Source organism: Notolepis coatsorum (genome assembly GCF_963971535.1).
Source record: "Notolepis coatsorum genome assembly, chromosome: 14".
NCBI lineage: Eukaryota > Metazoa > Chordata > Actinopteri > Aulopiformes > Paralepididae > Notolepis > Notolepis coatsorum.
This window is the reverse complement of record NC_140178.1, coordinates 53,426,364-53,447,307: the sequence shown is the minus strand read 5'-3', so window position 1 is coordinate 53,447,307 and position 20,944 is coordinate 53,426,364. Positions and strand designations below refer to the sequence as shown.

The following is a 20,944-nucleotide window of genomic DNA, read 5'->3' as shown; positions in this document are numbered from 1 at the left end:
AAAGCGGAAAGTCTGCACTGAAAGCAAATCTTGATTGTTTCATTTCAAATCCATTGTGGTGGTGTACAGAGCCAAAATGATGAAAATCGTGTTGATGACAGCGGCGGCATTATCAGAATTCTATTGACGTGTTGAAAGAAAATAAGCATAGCAGGTTCAGTCACCCTTGTGGCCTCGGCGGTCTCATCCCTGACAGGATGTACCAGCTGGTGTTCTGTTACACCATCATAGAGAAGAACAACCGCAACATGCTGCCTGTGGTGAGGAGCTCCACGGGGGGCGACGCTGTGGCCACCAACACCAACCCCCTGGACAGCTTCTTCCCCTTCGACCCCTACCTGCTCAAGAGGTAGGCTCTGTCAAAGATCTGTGTGGAACCTCAGCCAAGAGATGTAGTGTACGGCTGGGTGATCTATCGATATGTATCTGATGTCGTCTGTGATATCGTATTGTGATTATTTATGTGTCCAATGCAGTCCGTTAGTCTGAGTCCAGTGAAGCATTTTTATTAAGAACATTTTGGCTCTGTACTCCAGCATATTGGATTTGGAATGGAAAGTGCAGACTTTCAGCTTTCATTTCAGGGTGTTTACATCCATCTTGGGTGAACCATGTAGTAATTGCAGCCCTTTTTATACATAACACCCCCATTTTAGGGGACCAAGAGTAACAAACTTAAATCCTTTGCAATCAGTGTGCAGTCAGACTGTCAATCACTCCATTCTGATTGACAAGCTAAAAGCCATTGGTTTTGATAATTTATCAGTGAGCTGGATGCAATCCTACCTGGAGGGGAGAGAACAGATGGTATAGGTAAACAGTACCCTACCCCCCCCCCCCTCTCCCAGTGAACTGTGGTGTTCCACAAGGAAGCATACTAGGACCGTTACTGTTCCTAATTTATGCAAATGACATGTCATCAGCTTGTGACTGCAACTTTTTCCTGTTCGCGGACGACTCAGCCCTGCTGGTCTCTGACAAGAACAAGTTACAGGTTGAACAAACCCTCAGCTCAGAACTCGGCATAATCTGCACCTGGCTCGCTGATAACAAACTATCATTACACCTGGGTAAAACAGAGTCCATTCTCTTCGGATCAAATAACAAACTCAGCAATACCAACGGCTTCTCTGTTACAGTGGGTGACAATATTGTCACAAGGAAATATGAAATTACATACCTGGGTCCCATCCTAGAGGCAAATCTTTCCTGTGACAAGATGGCATCCAATGTAATAAAAAAAAGTCAACTAACGAACAAGATTCTTGTACCGGATCTCCTCTCTGTTAAACAAAAATACCCTGAAGACTAGAGTCGAGACTAGTCAAGGGTACTACGACTATGCTTGCACCTCATGGTACCAAAGCACCTCAAAGGCACTAAAAACAAGATTACAAACATCACAAAACAAACTGGTCAGACTACTGCTTGACCTTACTCCTAGAACCCACCTCACCCCTGCCCATTTTGACAACCTAGGATGGCTTAGAGTAGACGACAGCGTACAGCAACTTGCAATGGGCCTGGTCTACAAGATGCACTACACCACTAAGGTACTCATGTACATGTCGAAATACTTCCCAAAGGTCAGTGAACACCACAACCACAACACCCGAGGGAGTTCCACAAATCATGTCCAACCCAGATTCAGCTCAAACAAGGGACTAAACACGTTCCGTAATTATGCCACATCAATGTGGAACGCCCTACCCACAGCCGTAAAAAAATGTGAATCCCTACCCACCTTCAAAACCCCTCTCAAAGAGCACCTACGGGAGGCTGCAATTCGAAACTGGCACCCGTAAATTCCCTCCCCCTCGTATGTATATATTTACTGTTAGGATCTGTTTTATATATCTTGTATGTCACAAATGTAACGGTACTGTATGTCATGTATGTCATAAATGTCATCACCAGATTAGATTATTATATCTGTATATCTGTATGTGGTGTATGTCATTATGAATTGAAAATGGGGGACCCTGATGTAAACAAGACGAAAGTCTAATTAAAGTTTTCAATCAATGTGACTTACAGTAAGTGGCCATGAAACAACAAAGCAGAGACTCACGCTCTTAACTCTTTAATTGCCAGACCCGAGATATCTCGGGTTAACTCACCATGCATGCGTTGGCTGCCAGACCCGAGATATCTCTGGTTTTGGTCGTTTTTTTCTTATTTTTGTATCTACTTTTTCTCCCCATTTTCTATTTTTCTCCCTTCCCCAATTTCGTATTGTCCAATTCTACCCTCCCCTGTCTCGAACGCTGTTAGGCCATGCCTCCCACAAGCCGGCTGCAATGTGGACGAAGCCTTGCATCACGTGTCCCCTCCGGTACTCGAGGAGGCAGCCGTCGCATCTTTTCACCTGCACAGCGCAATCTCTCAGCGGCGAGGGTCTGCGTGGGAGGGACACGCCGCCCCCGTCGCTTCCTGATTCTACTGCGCAGGCGCACCAACCGACCTGTAGGAGTCGCTGTCCACAACGTCCGATCCCCACCCACCAGCTTCCCACCCCCTAATACTGCCAATTGTATTAGTATGAACGACCAGCCAAGCTGGTAGCAACGGCGAGAGCTGGGCTCGAACCCAGCATCTCCTGCGTTGGTGGCGAGGTCGTTTTTTCTTTTATTAGATTTTAATATCCTATTCAATGTCACGGACCTGTATGTTGCCGTTAAAAGGCATACTGGGACCCTGAGGGTGCAGTACCGGCCAGATCCTGCCAGGTGGCAGTATCGAGAGTGCAGTAACCCCTGTCCCAGACAGTGTGTTACGTTTAACCCTCTGAAGTCTAGCCGGTTATGCTCCTCCTCAAGAATTTTCACTTTTTTTTGTACATAATATGAAACTACAGGTTCATACCTTCAAAATAAGCCATCAATTGTAAAATTCAAGCCGATAGTTTTTAATCAATGTCCTATGAAACATTCTGGTAAAATCCTTACCAATTCGCAGCAGGCGGGTCTGAAAGGATTCAGTGAATTCAGCAAAATTATAAGAGAACTACACTCCCTCCCAGAATGCAATGTCAATGTCACTAGACCAATTCACACCTGGAACAAAGGCCCAGTTTATAGTCTGTTCCTTTGTTATTCCAATGACTGGGCCCAGGCAGGCCTACAGTGACACACACTTTGATTTGATGCCATGTACACCCACTAGATAGATCGAGGTTTAGCTGAATACATTAGATATAATAGTATAGTAATATAATATATAATATAATAGAGAGAGAGACAGAGTTCAAGTTTCTTTATTAGTTGTCATACAGAACAGAATACTTTTGCATGAAATGCTTCTTTCTGTTATGCTCCTGAGAGTGTGCTAGATAAAATAACAAGATAAAATAAAAGTATAAAATAGAAAGTCAAGTACGTAAACAAGTGTAAACAAAACAAAAATGTTCAATATACATATGTACAGTATACAATGCAGATACAGTACAGTGTAGAAATGGTGAGGTATAGCTTAGCTTGTGGTGGTGAGGTGCATGAGATTGATGCCAATAAATATATTAGATAGATATAGATTAAAGGGGCGTGTTTAAAACGGCCATTTTGTTTTGTTAAGTGCCCCCATTAAGGGCCAGGTGTTAAGACAGCACTAATTAGTGATAGAGATTTAAAGGCTTGCTGGTGTAGCGTCAGCGAAGCGTCGAGAAACGAAGAGGGACAAAGAGGAGGAGTTTTCCTGGAGTTATCCGCCGAGAGATCCACCGATCCACCTAGTGCTAAGTACACCCTAGTCCTATCTTACACTCCACTCTGAAAAATCTCCCTTTCCCTCCCACTCTGCTATTTCTCTACTTCCTCCCTGCCACTCTTGACAAGACAATGTGTCTCATACCTATATCCACAATCTGCTCCTCCAGAACTGACTCTACCCATCCACGCCAGTTTGCTAGCAACCCGGCTAATCTCTCCTACCCTCCTACAGCCACTAATACACCTGTCACAGTACGGGGAGGCTTATGGAATTGTCAATCAGCAGTCAAGAAAGCTGACTTCATTACTGCCTACGCCCATAGTCTAAATCTGCAGCTCCTGGCTCTAACTGAGACCTGGATAACCCCCAATAACTCATCAACACCTGCAGCATTATCTACAAACTATAACTTCACTCACACACCTCGACCTTCCAGACGGGGCGGAGGCACTGCCCTCATGACATCTCCTTCATGGGCTACAAACGTAACACCACTCCCAGAACTGTCACTCTCCTCTCTCGAATATCATGCAGTATCTGTCTCTAATCCTTTCAATCTCACCATTGTTACACTCTACCGCCCTCCAGGTACACTCGATCACTTCACAGATGAGCTGGACATGCTTCTTAGCTCCTTACCGGAAGATGGTACCCCTCTCCTTCTACTGGGCGACTTCAACCTGCCTGACTCATCTCAGTCAGTCATAGTAGTCTCCCTACTACAATCGTTTGACCTGACTCCCACTGCCATGCCTCCCACCCACAAAGCAGGCAACTCCTTGGATCTCATATTTTCCCGTAACTCCAGCATCATTAACACCACGGTAACTCCCCTACATGTATCTGACCATTCCTTCATATCCTTCTCACTAACTCTCATGCTTAACCGAAAGGTCTTCACCCCAACTCAAACAGTCTCACTCAGACGCAACCTACCCTCCCTATCCCCCTCCACCCTCTCCTCTGACATACTATCCGCTCTACCTTTGAGTGACACCTTCTCTGCTCTCTCCACAGAGATGGCAACCTCCACCCTCCTTTCAGCCCTTGCAACCTCCTTCAACAAGCTCTGTCCCCTCGTTGAGAAACCTGCCCGCCGTTCCCCACCCAGTCCATGGCTGACAGATCCAGTGAGAGAACAAAGACAGGTCCTGAGAGCAGCTGAAAGGAAGTATAGAAAGTCACGCCTCACTGCTGACATCGACACATATCACAACCTCTTGTTAACATTCTCCAAAACCATCACTAATGCCAAAGCTTCTTTCTTCCACCATAGGATCGAGGCCTCTGCCAAGAATCTTCGCAAACTGCATGCTACCATGTCCTCCCTCCTCACTCCCCCCCCACCCCCCCCTCCCTCATCTTTCTCTGCCGAAGACTTTGCGATCTTCTTTGAGGAAAAAGTGGAGAACATCCGCAGCTCCTTCTCCCAACCCCCACCCATTCCAAATGCTGAATCGAGAACCTCATCCTTCACTCTGTCATCTTTCTCTCCCATTACAGAAGCAGAGACCCTGACACTGGTAACGTCAAACCGTCCGACTACTTGCCAGCTGGACCAGCTACCCTCCCCACTCCTCCAGACCATAGCACCAGACATCCTCCCATTCCTAACTGCAACCATCAACTCCTCACTCAACTCGGGGGTGGTCCCCACCTCCCTAAAACAAGCCAGAGTCACGCCGCTCATAAAAAAACCAACCCTGAACCCTACCGTCATAGGCAACTACCGTCCTGTCTCTCTTCTCTCCTTCCTTTCTAAAACACTTGAACGTGCTGTATCCAACCAACTTACTGCTTATCTCTTACAGAATGACCTCCTAGACCCTAATCAGTCAGGCTTCAGGACTGGTCACTCCACAGAGACAGCCCTCATTGCGGTCACAGAGGCACTTCACTTAGCAAAAGCGAAAGGCCTCTCCTCTGTCCTGATTCTCCTAGATCTATCTGCAGCCTTCGACACAGTCAACCACCAGATCCTCCTTGCGGCCCTCGCAGGAATGGGAGTGGCTGGCTCTGCGCTGACATGGCTGTCATCATACCTCAATGACCGCTCCTACCAAGTGTCATGGAGAGGGACCCTGTCGGCCACCCGCCCCCTGCGGACGGGTGTCCCCCAGGGCTCGGTTTTAGGACCCCTTCTCTTCTCCCTCTACACTAAATCACTGGGTAACATTATCACGTCTCATGGCTTCTCCTACCATTGTTATGCCGACGATACTCAACTCTTCCTCTCCTTCCCTCCCTCAGATATCCACGTCTCTGAGCGGATCTCGGCCTGTCTGTCCGACATCTCAGCCTGGATGACGTCCAACCACCTCAAACTGAACCTAAGCAAAACAGAATTGCTCCACCTGCCGGCCAAATCCTCCCCCCTAACCGACCTTTCAATCACAGTTGAGAATGCAGCTGTGACTGCGTCCCCGACCGCCAAGAACCTTGGTGTTGTCCTCGACGACCAGTTGAACTTCTCTGCTCACATCGCAGCGACGACCAGAACCTGCCGATTCCTCCTGAGCAACGTCAGAAGGATACGCCCCTTCCTGACAAAAGAAGCCACCCAACTCCTCGTCCAATCAACAGTCATCTCCCGCCTCGACTACTGCAATGCACTGCTCGCTGGCCTCCCGGCCACTGCCACTAAGCCTCTTCAACTCATTCAGAACGCAGCGGCCCGCCTGATCTCAAACCTACCGAAGTCGGCCCATGTCACCCCACTTCTTAGGGACCTGCACTGGCTCCCCATTGCTGCACGAATCCGCTTCAAGGCCCTCGACCTAGCATACCGTGCGGCAAAGGGAACCGCTCCCGCCTACCTCCGGTCAATGGTCTCTAACTACACACCCTCAAGACCCCTACGCTCTGCATCTTCTGGCCGCCTCAGACCTACTCCTATCCAAGCTCCGGGAGGGTCATCAAAGAGAAGTCGCCTATTCTCAGTCCTTGCCCCACAATGGTGGAATGAACTACCCACCCCAGTTAGGACAGCCGAATCACGTCCAATCTTTCGCCGTCGACTAAAGACGCACTTCTTCAACCATTATCTGAATTAAAAAAAAAAAAAAAAAAAAAAAAAAATCTAACCCTAACTAACCGTACTGTCATGCACTTGTCCTAATAAACTAACCTACACTGTAGCACTCAACACTTTGATGAACATTGTTGCTCAGCTGATAGAGTTGTGCCCTTCCTGATGGCTTGTCGTACAGAACTTGTAAGTCGCTTTGGATAAAAGCGTCAGCTAAATGACTAAATGTAAATGTAAATGTATATAAAGTGTGTTAGTGTGGATGTGTGTGTTGTGGGTGTATTTGATGGTCTGTTATTGTTCATTGAGCATCCTGATGGCCTGGGGATAGAAGCTCCTTCTGAGTCTCTGTGCTTGCCATGAGACTCCGGTATCGCTTGCCTGACCGCAACAGTTCAAAGAGGCAGTTGTTTGGGTGGCTGGGGTCTTTGATTATTCTCTTAGCCTTACCCATGCAGCGCTTGTTGTAAATGTCTTGGAGAGTAGGAAGCCCCCCTCCAATTGTGCGTTTGGCTGAACGGGCCACTCTCTGTAGTCTGCTACGGTCTTGTGCAGTGCTATTCCCAAACCAGGAGGTGATATTGCCAGTCAGGATGCTCTCTAGTGTGCATGAGTAGAAGTTCTTGAGGATCTTCTGACTCACTTCGAACTTCCTTAGGCGCCGAAGGAAGTAAAGGCGTTGTCGTGCCTTCTTGATAACACTGTCAATGTGTGTGGTCCATGTCAAGTCCTCGGATATGTGGACTCCGAGGTACTTAAAACGGTTCACTCTCTCAACCGGTGCCCCGTCGATGCTGAGGGGGCTGTAGTCCCTGACCCCCGACCTCCTAAAGTCCACAATCATCTATTTTGTTTTGCTGACGTTCAGGGAGAGGCTGTTCTCTTGACACCATCCCGCTAGAACCTTTACCTCTTCCAGGTAGGCCCTCTCGTCGTTTGCAGAGATCAGGCCCACTACTACTGTGTCGTCAGCAAATTTGATGATTGTGTTGTTGTTCCGCTGTGCCACACAGTCATGTGTGTACAGGGAGTAGAGTAGGGGACTCAGAACACAGCCCTGGGGGGCCCCTATGTTGAGAGTGATTGATGAGGAGGTGCAGTTGCCTGCTCTCACCACCTGGGGTCTGCCCGTCAGGAAGTCCAAGACCCACTGGCAGAGGTCATAGTTCAAGCCCAGGTCCCTGAGCTTGGCTATGAGTTTGGAGGGGACTATGGTATTGAATGCTGAGCTGTAGTTGATGAATAGCATTCTCACATAGTTCCCCTGCCTCTTGTCCAGGTGTGATGCTGCTGTGTGCAGCACATGGGCTATGGCGTCCTCCGTGGACCTGTTGGGGCGGTATGCAAATTGCAGGGGGTCCAGGTTGCCTATAACTGTTCCGCAACTGTAAATTACTTCCGGGGTAGGCCTGATTGGCCCCGACAGGCACGTGACGCGCAACTTTCTCTGCCGCGCGGCACGCTCCGCGGAATTATGTGACCGCCCTAATCCGCCATGATTTTCATTAGGCGCTTCAGCTCACCTGGCAGAGCAGCGGTCCTGCGGTCCTGCGGTCCGTTGTTGACGAGTTCGAATCCCATCAAATTTTTTTTTTAACGTGATTTTTTTTTAACGTGTATTCTTTCGCCGGTTAAGGTTAGGCATGGTTAAGGTTAAGGTTAGGCATTGTTTCGGAGTTGGTTAAGGTTAGAACGGTTAAGTTTAGGCGCTGTTAAGGAGCTGGTTAAGGTTAGAGTTTGTCTTAGAGAATGGCAATATTCTTTCTATGGTTAAGGTTAGGCATGGTTAAGGTTAAGGTTAAGGTTAGGCATTGTTTCGGAGTTGGTTAAGGTTAGAACGGTTAAGTTTAGGCGCTGTTAAGGAGCTGGTTAAGGTTAGAGTTTGTGTTAGAGAATGGCAATAGACAGCCTATTTCCGCGCGTCAGCTCTCAGCAGCCTCGTTGCGCGTCCTGAGTTTGCCGCGTCACGTGCCTGTCGGGGCCAATCAGGCCTACCCCGGAAGTAACTTACAGTTGCGGAACGGGTACAGGCGTCCAGGTTTATGGGAAGGGAGGAACAGATGTAGCCCTTAACTAGCTTCTCAAAGCACTTCATGGCTATGGAGGTGAGAGCTACAGGGCTGTAGTCGTTGAGGCAAGCGGGCTTGGATTTTTTTGGGTACAGGGATAATGGTGGACTTCTTCAGACAGGTGGGGATGACAGCCTGTTCTAAGGACAGGTTAAATATGTCTGTGAATACCGGGCCAGTTGGTCGGCACAGACTTTTAGGACGCGGCCGGGGATACCGTCCGGTCCTGCTGCCTTCCTGATATTCACTTTTTTTTTTATTATTATTATTATCTTTCCCCCCTTCTTTTTCCGTTTTTCTCCCCTCCCAATGTTAGTCGTTATGCCAATTCCCAATCCCCTTCCTGGTCGTTGCGCACTCTACCCCCTACCGTCGGTCTGGGAAGGCGGAGACTATCACATGCTTCCTCCGACACATGTGTACCCAGCCCACCACTTCTTTTCACCTGGCAGCACGGACTCTCACTGGGAGAGTGTAACGTGTGGAAGGTCACACTACCTCCCTCCAGATCCTTCCCTCGCTGTGCAGGCGCCCCGACCGAACTGTAGGAGTCGCTGTTTACAACGACCCGGACCCACCCACCGGCTTCCCTCCCGCTGTAGGCTGCTAAAGCTATGCCTCCTAAAGTGTGAAAACGGAAGTACAGGAAGTACCGGCTACAGGCTTTCCGGTTTCGACAAAACAATTATAGAAACGTGTGAAGTGCACAATATTTCCTCGTTTAAGCCACTGCAACGGCTTTGCCTGAAAAATGTATTCACAGCCTCAAACCTCGCATAGAAGGTATTGAGATCATTTGCCAATTGGATGTCACTGTTCAGCTTGAGTGAGGTGCCTTTGTAATCTGTCATCGTTCTGAGGCCCTGCCACATACCTCTAGAGTCAGCCTGTTCATATTTAAGTAAAATGTTATCCCCTGTAGCGCCGTTTTGCCTCTATTACTGTCTTCCTTACGTTGTATCTCGCCACCTTGTGGTCATTCCTGTTGCCTGTCACAAGCCCGGCATTGTATGCTGAGGTGCGCGCTTTCAGAGCTTCGTGGACGGATTTGTCTACCCAAGGCTTTTGGTTTGGGTAAACTCTAATTGTGGTAGAGGGGATTGTATCTTCTACCAAAGTACAAACAAAGTCCAGCATTGTTTCCGTGTAGTCATTAATATTATCTGTGTTGTCGCGGAGCACACTCCACTCTGTACATTAGAGAGAGAGAGAGAGATTCAAAGACTATTTTAATAGCTTTCTTTGAATACAGTTTCTCTCCTGTGAAATACAAATGTTCAACAACATTGACTCAGCTAGACCTCTTTCTTATATCCGTGGCGAATATACTGCTGAAAGTTCAGAACGTTGAAGATTTTTCACTCTATAGATTAATCTAGATTAATTTATTTTAATGCTTTATTTTAAATTAATCTCAAAAGTTAAAGCATTAATTTTGACAGCCCTATAAATTATAGGGTCCATCATACTAACTCAACCTCATGATAGATTTGCAATTGATGTCCATGTGGAAGCAGCTTGGAAGTGCATCCAACTGTTCTCACTGTCTCTCAACTAAGACATCCAACAAACGAAGACATCCAACTGTCTTTCAACTAGACATCCAACAAACTAAGACATCCAACTGTCTCTCAACTAAGACATCCAACAAACTAAGACATCCAACAAACTAACACATCCAACTTTTCTTTTGAACCTACTTTCTATAGAACTTCATTCTTAGATGCTTCTATAGAAAGTAGGTAAAACAAATAAAAAAAAGTTTTCTTTTTTAGGGGGGGGGGGGGGGGGGGGGGGGTTCTTAAGAGTTTTTTTTTTTAACCTACTTTCTATAGAAGCAGCTGGGAGGTACGCTGTTTTAAGTGAGCGTGGGTTATTGAATTGATTGATTGATTGATTGATTGATTGCTAATTTTATTACTGTCCGCCTTGTTTCCAACTGGTTAAGTTTAGGCACTCTTTCGAAGTCGCTCTCTTTCGAAGTTGGTTAAGGTTAGAGGTTAGGAATCAGGGCTGGTGGTCTATCGCCCTCCTCTAAAGACAAACTCTAACCATAACCAACTTCGAAAGAGAGCGACTTCGAAAGAGTGCCTAAACTTAACCAGTTGGAAACAAGGCAGACATTAATAATTGCAATCAATCAATCAATCAATTCGCGCAATTTTTATTTTGTTCCACAATGACTCACGACCCATCAATTACATCATCCAACATTGTTTAAGAAACTAACACATTCGCCGTGACAGAATCGTTTTTCATTTAGTCTTTATGACCCTATCACCATATCCTTTCGTAATGTTTACTGTCGCGGCGTGTCCACCATCTTGCTTTCACTTCTAAAAACTCGCATGGCGGAGTGATAGTAATGCGGTTGTGGGCGGGTCCTGGGACCAAGAGTGTGGGGTTAGTACAAATACCCACGTGTAACTTGACTGTTTCAGCCAATCAGAATCGAGAAATGGGCATGCTGTTGTATAATGCAGGTTCTATTATCCTGACTAAACTTGGAATACCAGAAAATAGATCTTATAAACGGTATATGATTTGTTGGAGAAATATGCAGCCCCATGGATAGCCTCGCGAGTCGAGAGAGCTTTTCAGAGAGCAGTGAGTTCACAGACAGCGACAATGTGAGAAACAAACTATCCCTCCCCCCTCTCGCTCTGAATGATTTGCATGGAATGCATATTGGTATCACTCAGTGATTTAACACCTATCAACCGCACACGGCGCTCTGTTTGTGTGTGCGCGCGTGCGTGTATGTGACGCGTTGTAGTTCCCATGAATACGGGGATAATTAGAACTATACCATTTAGCAAGAATTAAACATATTTACAAGTCGTATTAAGTTTAGCATGTAAGGAGACTTATATATAACATCTCAAAGCACTCGAAAATGTAATTTTTCTATTTTTACCGATTTCTGAAAAGCGCGACTTCCTGAGCATTTGTGAGACATTCTAAATCCGTTTGTTCTCCGCCCATGGGTGCAAAAAGGAGTTTGGACTCTTAAACCGCTCCGGGCGCAGTTTTTTAGTACAGGGAAGCCTAGAGGTTCACTCGGTCACATCGAAACGTCTACGGGACACTCGGTGCATGTGTTGTGCCGTATTATGTCGTGGACCAGATGGACATCAGATGGACCAGATGGCGATCAAACAATTGGAATATTCTTTTTGGGGGGGATTTTTTTTTTTTTTTTACTTTGTTAATTAATACCCTAGTTACAGTACAGCAACCAAATTAAACTGTATCAAGGCAACTGACAATGTGAATAGTATGACATTTTTTTATGATTTTTCAAAATCGAGAATCGTTTAGAACAGGAATCGAAATGGAGAATCGGAACCGGAATCGTTCAAATCCATTATCCAAACGATGCCCAACCCTACCGATCAGAGGTAAGGACTATCTGACGTCAATTCCAGCTTGATCGTGCAATGTTTTCATACCGATCCAGCATTTTTAGTGTTCAATACGAATGCCGTTACTGGCAATCAAAGCATCAGAAACGACACCCCCCCCCCCCTTTTCATGCATTCATGATGAAACATAATACCTATTATATAGATTTGATTTGGAAATAGTAGCGTGTCCAGGCAAGACAAGCCAACGCTTATAGTAGAATTCACATAGCGCCCTATAACTCAGCCTTTCGGGAATTATCACTTATATTCACCACGGGATAACGCGCAAACGTATGCATGAAAATTTTTTCTCTTTTTTTGCATCTTGGATGGAAGAAAGTCACTGTCAAATTACTATAGTATTGTTCCCATAGCTATAATATAGAACAGGGGTCAGCAACCTTTTTGACATGGAGTGCCTGTTTGAAATATAGTTGTAACTAGTGTGCCTCAACAATATTCCATGCATCGTAATTTTTTTTCTCATAATCAGGTCTTTTTAATGATAATTTTTACATTATTACATCATTATTGTTATTGTTATTATTAACAATATTATTATGATGGTTGCATCAACCCTAAATCTGAGTTGGGGCGGGGGGGGGGGGGGGGGGGATGCAATGCAGACAAACAGCTGCATACAGTGCGACCATTTCACTCACATTTGCCCATTCATTTTTGGACACATCACACACCATTGGTGTGTGTACTGTACGTGTGCTGTCATAGCTCCACCTACAGGCCTAATGGAGAACACCAGGATGTGAATGGAGGGTGAATGTGAGGTATACCGTGTAAATAAGTTTTGATTGATCGCAAGACTACACTGTAAAAAAAAATATAATAATAAGTTACCAGAACTTAAAAATATTGAGTTCAGTTACTGTGCATTAAGGTTTTCAGTTTTCAATCCATAATAAGTTAACAGAAAAATAAGTACACAACCACATTATTTCAACCTAATAAAACTGTTTATTGTCATTGTTTTAAGAACACAAGTTTACTTGGTAATACTCACATTTTGAGTAAGAAAAATGGCTTTTAACATGTGCAATGTTCAATGAAATAGAAAAATAAATAATACAATTTGTTGATTAATCCCACTGGTCACAATGGTGACCGTAATAATGTTTTTGTTATAAGGCTCTGCAAATGTTACTGAATGATGTAGCAATGTATTTCCAGCTAAATTGAAATAATAAACAAATAAAGGGTCTCAATTAAATATGTGGTAGTAAAAAGAACCTGTGGGAGGATTTCAACAAGATAAATGCGACAACAGTGCAAAATATTTCACTATAATATTTCAAAAAAAAAAAAATGTATAATTTTAATTATTATTATTTTTTTTTATTTTTTGCTGCCCCCTGTGCCTATGCAAATGCCCCCGCGTGCCTATGCAGGCACGCGTGCCTAGGGTTGCCTACCCCTGATATAGAATATAGATATAGCTCTCCAAACATAGTGACACACAGTGAAAATATGTAATGGAAACCTGGCACGTTAGCTAGGCCAAGACTAATAGCTGGCACTGAATGAGTTAATGGGATTTTAAGTGTACAGCAGACTCTCCTTCAGAATACTCAAAACACATGTAGTTGACTTCTATGCTGTCCAGTCCCTGCGGGTTCAAATAAATATGCATCTTCACCCTCCTGTCACTATAAGTGAAAGTACAGATATGTAAATTTTAAGTGACTTTTTCCTGTCTTCATTTCTTTATTGACTTCATTAGTAAAAGTGGACGTAAAAAAGTCCCAGAAATTGCACATGTATGTTCACTTATAAGGACAGTAGGACAAAATGTAAAATAATAAAACGGAACAACTCTTATTGTCCTCCACTCACCAACATTTTTACCATGGAGGTCAAGGAAAGGGAGGGTGTTGGAATATTGGAATGTGGTTATTTGTAGGTCTCTTTGGTGGCTTTGTGTGCAAGTCTTACATAATCATCTGAGTTTTAGGCCTTAAATAGGTCTTAAAGTATTGGATTAGGGAGTTACTTCTATGTTGTGATATCTTCTCTGCATCTTGTTTAAATGTGTGTGGGGGAAATGTCCAGGCTACAAAGTAAGCAGTACGGTAATCAGTCCACCCCCCCCCCCCCACACACACACACACACACACAATTTGTATGAAATTACTTCACCCTACCCCAATTTCATATTGTCCAATTCTACCCTCCCCTGTCTCGAACGTTGTTAGGCCATGCCTCCCACAAGCCGGCTGCAATGTGGACTAAGCCTTACATCACATGTCCCCTCCGGTACTCGAGGAAGCAGCCGTCGCATCTTTTCACCTGCACAGCACGATCTCTCAGCGTCGGGGGTCTGCGTTTGGAGGGCACGCCGCCCCCGTCGCTTCCTGATTCTGCAGCGCAGGCGCACCAACCGACCTGTAGGAGTCGCTGTCCACAACGTCCGATCCTCACCCATCAGCTTCCCACCCCCTAATACTGCCAATTGTATTAGTATGAACGACCAGCCAAGCTGATAGCAATGCGGAGAGCTGGGCTCGAACCCAGCATCTCCTGCATTGGTGGTGAGCGCCTTGCCCACTGCACCACCTAGCCGCCCTCTTTCATAGTAATTTCATAATTTTTTTGCCAGTATGGCCGTGAAATAGGTATTAAATTCTATTCAAAGTGGTCTTAAAAAATCTTTTTGAACTTGTTGAAACCTACAGGAACCCTGTGTGTGTAGAGTTCCAGCATGTTTGATCCACTCTCTCCGTCTGCAGGTCAGGGAAGCTGATTGAGCCGCTGTACCAGGTGTGGGAGGAGCCGGCAGCCACTGGGGTAGATGCCACCAAGAGAGGCCGACAGGTGAGCACTCAGGGTGGACTTCACTTTACATTCATTTAGTTGGAACCCTTGCACTGAAGAACCATATAACTCCCTTATTAAATTATTTGGACAGCCCATGTATTTGCGGTCGATCCAAATCACTTGTGAATGTGATATATCACAATATCTACTGTCTTTTAACTATGAATGAACACCGCACTCTTAACTTACGTCTTACGTCAACGTTTGAAAACATTGTTCCTTTGAAAACATGAAACAGAGTTATATGGTTGTTTGTACTCTGTTGCAGCTGTGTGTGCAGTGCAAGGGGTATTGACATCTGATATTGGCTGCCTGTTGTGCCACTAACATGGGATTTCGATTTTCTTGAATTGATGATTTGAGTGGTTGAGTCCTGATTGGTTGTTTTGTGTGTCTTTCCTGGTCCTGATTGATCATATTATCTCCCTCAGTGTTCCGTGGAAGATGAGGACGACTTCCTGTGCGGGGAGACGCCCCAGACGGATGGGGTTGTGGGTATGACGCCGGGCTCCTATGATTCTCACCTTCGCAGCCCCAGCAGTGTGGGATCGCCCCCAATTGCCTTCCTACAGAGACCTTTCTGACACCCCCCTTCCCCTGAAATGGACTAACCCAAGAGCACCCCCGCCCCACTCTTGAAATGGACTAATCCAACCTCTCCACACTGTCTGTGAGAAGGAGTCGGCCGGCCTCCCTACCTGCTCTGTGTTTTATAGCATCTGAAGACTTACAGCCCTGCTGATGAATCCTGTTGAGGACGATAGAATAAGAGTTAAACTCCAGTGGCCGGTTGCACAAAACATTCTATGTTTTTGTCATTTAAGATTTCACTTAAGGTCTTATTTTTCCTAGGTTTAGGAAATGCTCTAAGACGACAAACATCTCAAACTGATTCCTTAAGTAAGGAAAATACTAAGCTGTTTACCACATTTCAACTGAAATATGGCCTGAATATTCCACAGTTACCAAGGTGATGAATATTGACCAAAGATTTCTGTAGCTATAATGTTAACACAATGACTGTAGCCATAACATGAAGTTACACTAAGCAGACAGCAGAAGCCTATGATGCCCAAGATCAAAGCTTATTCTGCTTGATGAATATGTTAAGAGGAAACATATTCTCCAGAGAAAATGTGATCCAAAGGTCTCATCTAGTCTGAATGTGTGTGTATATATATATATATATATATATATATATATATATATATATATAGTCGTATGATATCAGAAATCAGGTATTACAGTATATTCGGATCAATACGGTATCTTAAAAAAAATCAAGAAAAAGACTAGACTTGTTGAGGTTAAATGGTTGTTTTGGGCTCCTTAAGTTTCAGTTGGTAAGGGTGATTTTTAGTTTGACCCAAATTACTTAAAGGAAAACGCCAACATTTTGGGAAATTAGCTTATTTGCCATCTTCCCTGGAGTTAGACAAGAAGATACATACCCTTTTCTTCTCTGTGCGTGCAGTAGGCTTAGGGAACGCCTGCACCGTTAGCGTAGCTTAGCTTCATCACTGGAAGTGGGGCAGTCCTTTACCCTGAAGTTCCCTACAGTCCCCTACAGTCACGAAATACACTCCAAATACAACTCCAAAACCTTCCTGTAAACATGTTGTGACCTGTGTATTTACCACATGGAGAAATAAGAAATAATTGAATTAGACAATTACGTTTTCTAAGCAAATATACTCTGAATTTTTTTTTGCCAAACCACTCTTCTCTGGGCTCAGTCAGTGATTTCACGCAACGCAGTGATCTAACGTGACGCCATGCAGTGTTTGTTTACATTCTCATTTCATTCAAAGGATCCGAACCGATTGAAGTTTATGGATACCATGCCTTCAAATCCTCTTACCTTGACGATTAAAAGCCTCCAAAATTTAGAAAACAGTATTCCCATGGCTGGTGTTGACTAACGCTAACGTTACAACTAACCTAAAGTTAGTTAACACTTTGGTTGCCTTGGGTTAAATTCATGATATACCATAGGTTGCCGGCTCTATTTGTCTATGGAGAAGTACCCCTTCTTTGCATGGCTATAACTTTTTAAATTCTATTGCTACATTGCCATTATTAGGGCCCATTCAAAGTCCTATATGTATTGTTCATTGTGTAGCAACGTTAAACTTTTTCATTCACATATTCATAGTAAAGTATGGTCTAATGTATAAGTATGTTTTCATCTCTTTCTGCAGCTTTCTCCAGAACGTGATCTATAGCCCCAAATGCATTATATTGATGATGCAATACAGTTTTATGGCAATCAGCGCGATATAAAAAATTCCAACTAGACGTACTTCTAGAAGTTACTACACGTCATCTGATGTTGACCGGATGGGCTAGGGGGCGTTTATAATTCCGTGGGCAGCGTTATACCAATCATCTAATGTGGGTCAAATGTTGATAATAGCAGTTAAAACTCACCCCAGTCTCCGCGCGCCGTTGGGCGATCATCGTAGAGTAGAAATCTTATCATTATGGGATGTAGATTTACCCGGTCCATCTCCAGCTTGTATAATGGTATATACGTCCAAATCATGTTGTTTATCGAGTTATTGGCAATCGATCACTGTGTATTGTGACGAGCTAGAATGCCGGGACCTATAGCGAGTGCCCGGAAGTAATACGGACGTCCAGCACAACCTCTATGCCACTTCCTGTTAAAGCGATTGCGCCGATCGGCCACCAGATGGCGCTCCTGAACCGCCAGAGAGCTCAGTGGGTCCTCCTGGTGGATCTCAGGCCAGCGGAGGGGACATATGAATCCGATCGCAGATTTTTGAAATATTGATATAAGGACGCTGTAAAGCGTCCTCCGGCAACTTGAGCATGGCCGGCAATGACGTCTAAACACGTTTCCTGGCAGCCAAAGTGTTAAGGTTCGTGTTAACGTTAGATAATGTACAAAATAAACGTATTTCCGGTGCTTTAGACGTCGCTCTTTTATTTTGAAACCCCCCGACCGGAAGTAAAAATGATGCCTCGTTATCTGCTTTAGTGTCCGCCCAGTTCTGTGTTTGTTGGTTTCCGTTAGCTAGCAGCATATCAACACCAGCCATGGGAATACTGTTTTCTAAATTGTGGAGGCTTTTAATCGTCAAGGTAAGAGGATTTGAAGGCATGGTATCCATAAACTTCAATCGGTTTGGATCCTTTGAATGAAATGAGAATGTAAACAAACACTGCATGGCGTCACGTTAGAAAGTATCACTGCGTTGCGTGAAATCACTGACTGAGCCCAGAGAGGAGTGGTTTGGCAAAAAATTGTTCAGAGTATATTTGCTTAGAAAACGTAATTGTCGAATTCAATCATTTCTTTATTTCTCCACGTGGTAAATACACAGGTCACAACATGTTTACAGGAACATTTTGGAGTTGTATTTGGAGTGTATTTCGTGACTGTAGGGGCTTAGGGAACGCCCGCACCGTTAGCGTAGCTTAGCTTCATCACTGGAAGTGGGGCAGTCCTTTACCCTGAAGTTCCCTACAGTCCCCTACAGTCACGAAATACACTCCAAATACAACTCCAAAACCTTCCTGTAAACATGTTGTGACCTGTGTATTTACCACATGGAGAAATAAGAAATAATTGAATTCGACAATTACGTTTTTTAAGCAAATATACTCGGAACAATTTTTTGCCAAACCACTCTTCTCTGGGCTCAGTAAGTGATTTCACGCAACGCAGTGATCTAACGTGACGCCATGCAGTGTTTGTTTACATTCTCATTTCATTCAAAGGATCCGAACCGATTGAAGTTTATGGATACCATGTCTTCAAATCCTCTTACCTTGACGATTAAAAGCCTCCACAATTTAGAAAACAGTATTCCCATGGCTGGTGTTGACTAACGCTAACGTTACAACTAACCTAAAGTTAGTTAAGGTTCGTGTTAACGTTAGATAATGTACAAAATAAACGTATTTCCGGTGCTTTAGACGTCGCTCTTTTATTTTGAAACCCCCCGACCGGAAGTAAAAATGATGCCTCGTTATCTGCTTTAGTGTCCGCCCAGTTCTGTGTTTGTTGGTTTCCGTTAGCTAGCAGCATATCAACACCAGCCATGGGAATACTGTTTTCTAAATTGTGGAGGCTTTTAATCGTCAAGGTAAGAGGATTTGAAGGCATGGTATCCATAAACTTCAATCGGTTTGGATCCTTTGAATGAAATGAGAATGTAAACAAACACTGCATGGCGTCACGTTAGAAAGTATCACTGCGTTGCGTGAAATCACTGACTGAGCCCAGAGAGGAGTGGTTTGGCAAAAAAGATTTCAGAGTATATTTGCTTAGAAAACGTAATTGTCGATTTCAATAATTTCTTTATTTCTCCACGTGGTAAATATACAGGTCACAACATGTTTACAGGAACATTTTGGAGTTGTATTTGGAGTGTATTTCGTGACTGTAGGGGATTGTAGGGAACTTCAGGGAAGATAGCAAATAAGCTAATTTCCCAAAATGTTGGCGTTTTCCTTTAAGCGAAAAAGGTAAGACCAGGAAGGACACTTAAATATTAAGGATACATAATGACAAGATTTGAGGTGAATTTGTGCGACTCATTTTAATAAAACATTTGTATGGAAAAACTTGAATAATATGCTTCACACAACTGGCCACAGTTCTTTGTTTAGGACTCCTTAACTCTTTCAGTGCCACGCCTGGTTTTCCGTTTTACCGCTTGAATGCCACCATCGGCGCCAATGTTAACGTTAATATCGCCTAATCTATGTTTTAAATTATGGCTATGTGTCTAATCTGCCCATCGCATTATCAAAGACTTTTCCAGTCAGTGCTGTGAAGACAGATTGTTTTTTTATCGCGTCGTTTCCGTTTCAGAGCAGTTAGAAAAGCCCTCGTTTTTGATATAAAAAACAGCTCATTCTGGAGCATTCTATGAAAATCGTCTTTTAGTGGAATATTCCACAACGTTGATATTCGTCGGCCTTTTTATGAATCGTTTTCAAATAAACGCTAGATGATCAATATTATACGTGCACGCAAGCACATTACGGCCGCGCACTGATAATCGCTCTGTTGATTTCCTCACAGACTTTTACAGTGAAACCGAAAGAAGACATTTCACAAAACAGCTTATAACTTCATCAAACTTACTCCGATTATCCTACCACTGATAACATAGAGTCCTTACCTGACATCAGATGGTATCCAACTGGTATATTCCAATTCCTGATCACCATTCGAAAAAATCGATACGTGTATGGATCCAACTCGACACAGTAGATCTCCATGATCCGCGGGGATCTGAGGCTCCAGAATGAACTGTGGTAACCCCGGCTGGATCAGTGAACTGGAAAATGTGGAGTACCGGATTTTTTTCCCTTCATTTTCATTGAGTCCATTCCAAAATCACTTATGTCATCTGGGAGACGACAGGGGGCGCTTTTTTCCACAGTGATCACCGGCGCAGCTCGGCTATACTTGGGTAGGCTCGGGTGATGCAATCATTTTTCAGATCGCAAAAAAAAAAAATTATAATAATTCCGAGAAATCTCGTGAGTGGCATGCAACCACCTATAAAAAAAACAGAGAAATCTCGTGAGTGGCACTGAAAGAGTTAAAGGTAGAATCTATAATGGTGTCAAACAGCAACCTCTAGGCAAAATATGATGGTGTGTAATTGCACTTTGTTTGCAGTTCTTGTTTTGTCTGATGTGGGTTGAACAAATGCCCCAAATTGTTACTTTGCAGCTCTCTTCCCGGCTGTCAGCTGAAGCGATCTCCCTCTGGACCAATTCCAAATATCTTTGTCCCTATTAGTCATTTACTGTAGATGCCAAATGATGGGGAAAGTTTTTTTAAATACCGGAATTACCCTTTAATGCACTAACTGCATTTTTACATGGAGTGGATGTCTTTCATCAATGATGCTGTT

General features: G+C 44.2%; 1 protein-coding gene across 1 annotated transcript in view; it reads left to right on the top strand.

Annotated features, from left to right (window-relative positions):
• rrn3 (RRN3 homolog, RNA polymerase I transcription factor) overlaps nucleotides 1-16,109 on the top strand; it is a 99,752-nt gene extending 83,643 nt beyond the window's left edge. Inside the window, exons 15-17 of the mRNA XM_084328892.1 lie at nucleotides 197-349; nucleotides 14,954-15,038; nucleotides 15,473-16,109. Coding sequence (XP_084185018.1) covers nucleotides 197-349; nucleotides 14,954-15,038; nucleotides 15,473-15,625 — 391 coding nt within the window. The 3' untranslated portion in view covers nucleotides 15,626-16,109. The remainder of the gene's footprint in view (nucleotides 1-196; nucleotides 350-14,953; nucleotides 15,039-15,472) is intronic.
• Nucleotides 16,110-20,944: the final 4,835 nt, after the last annotated feature.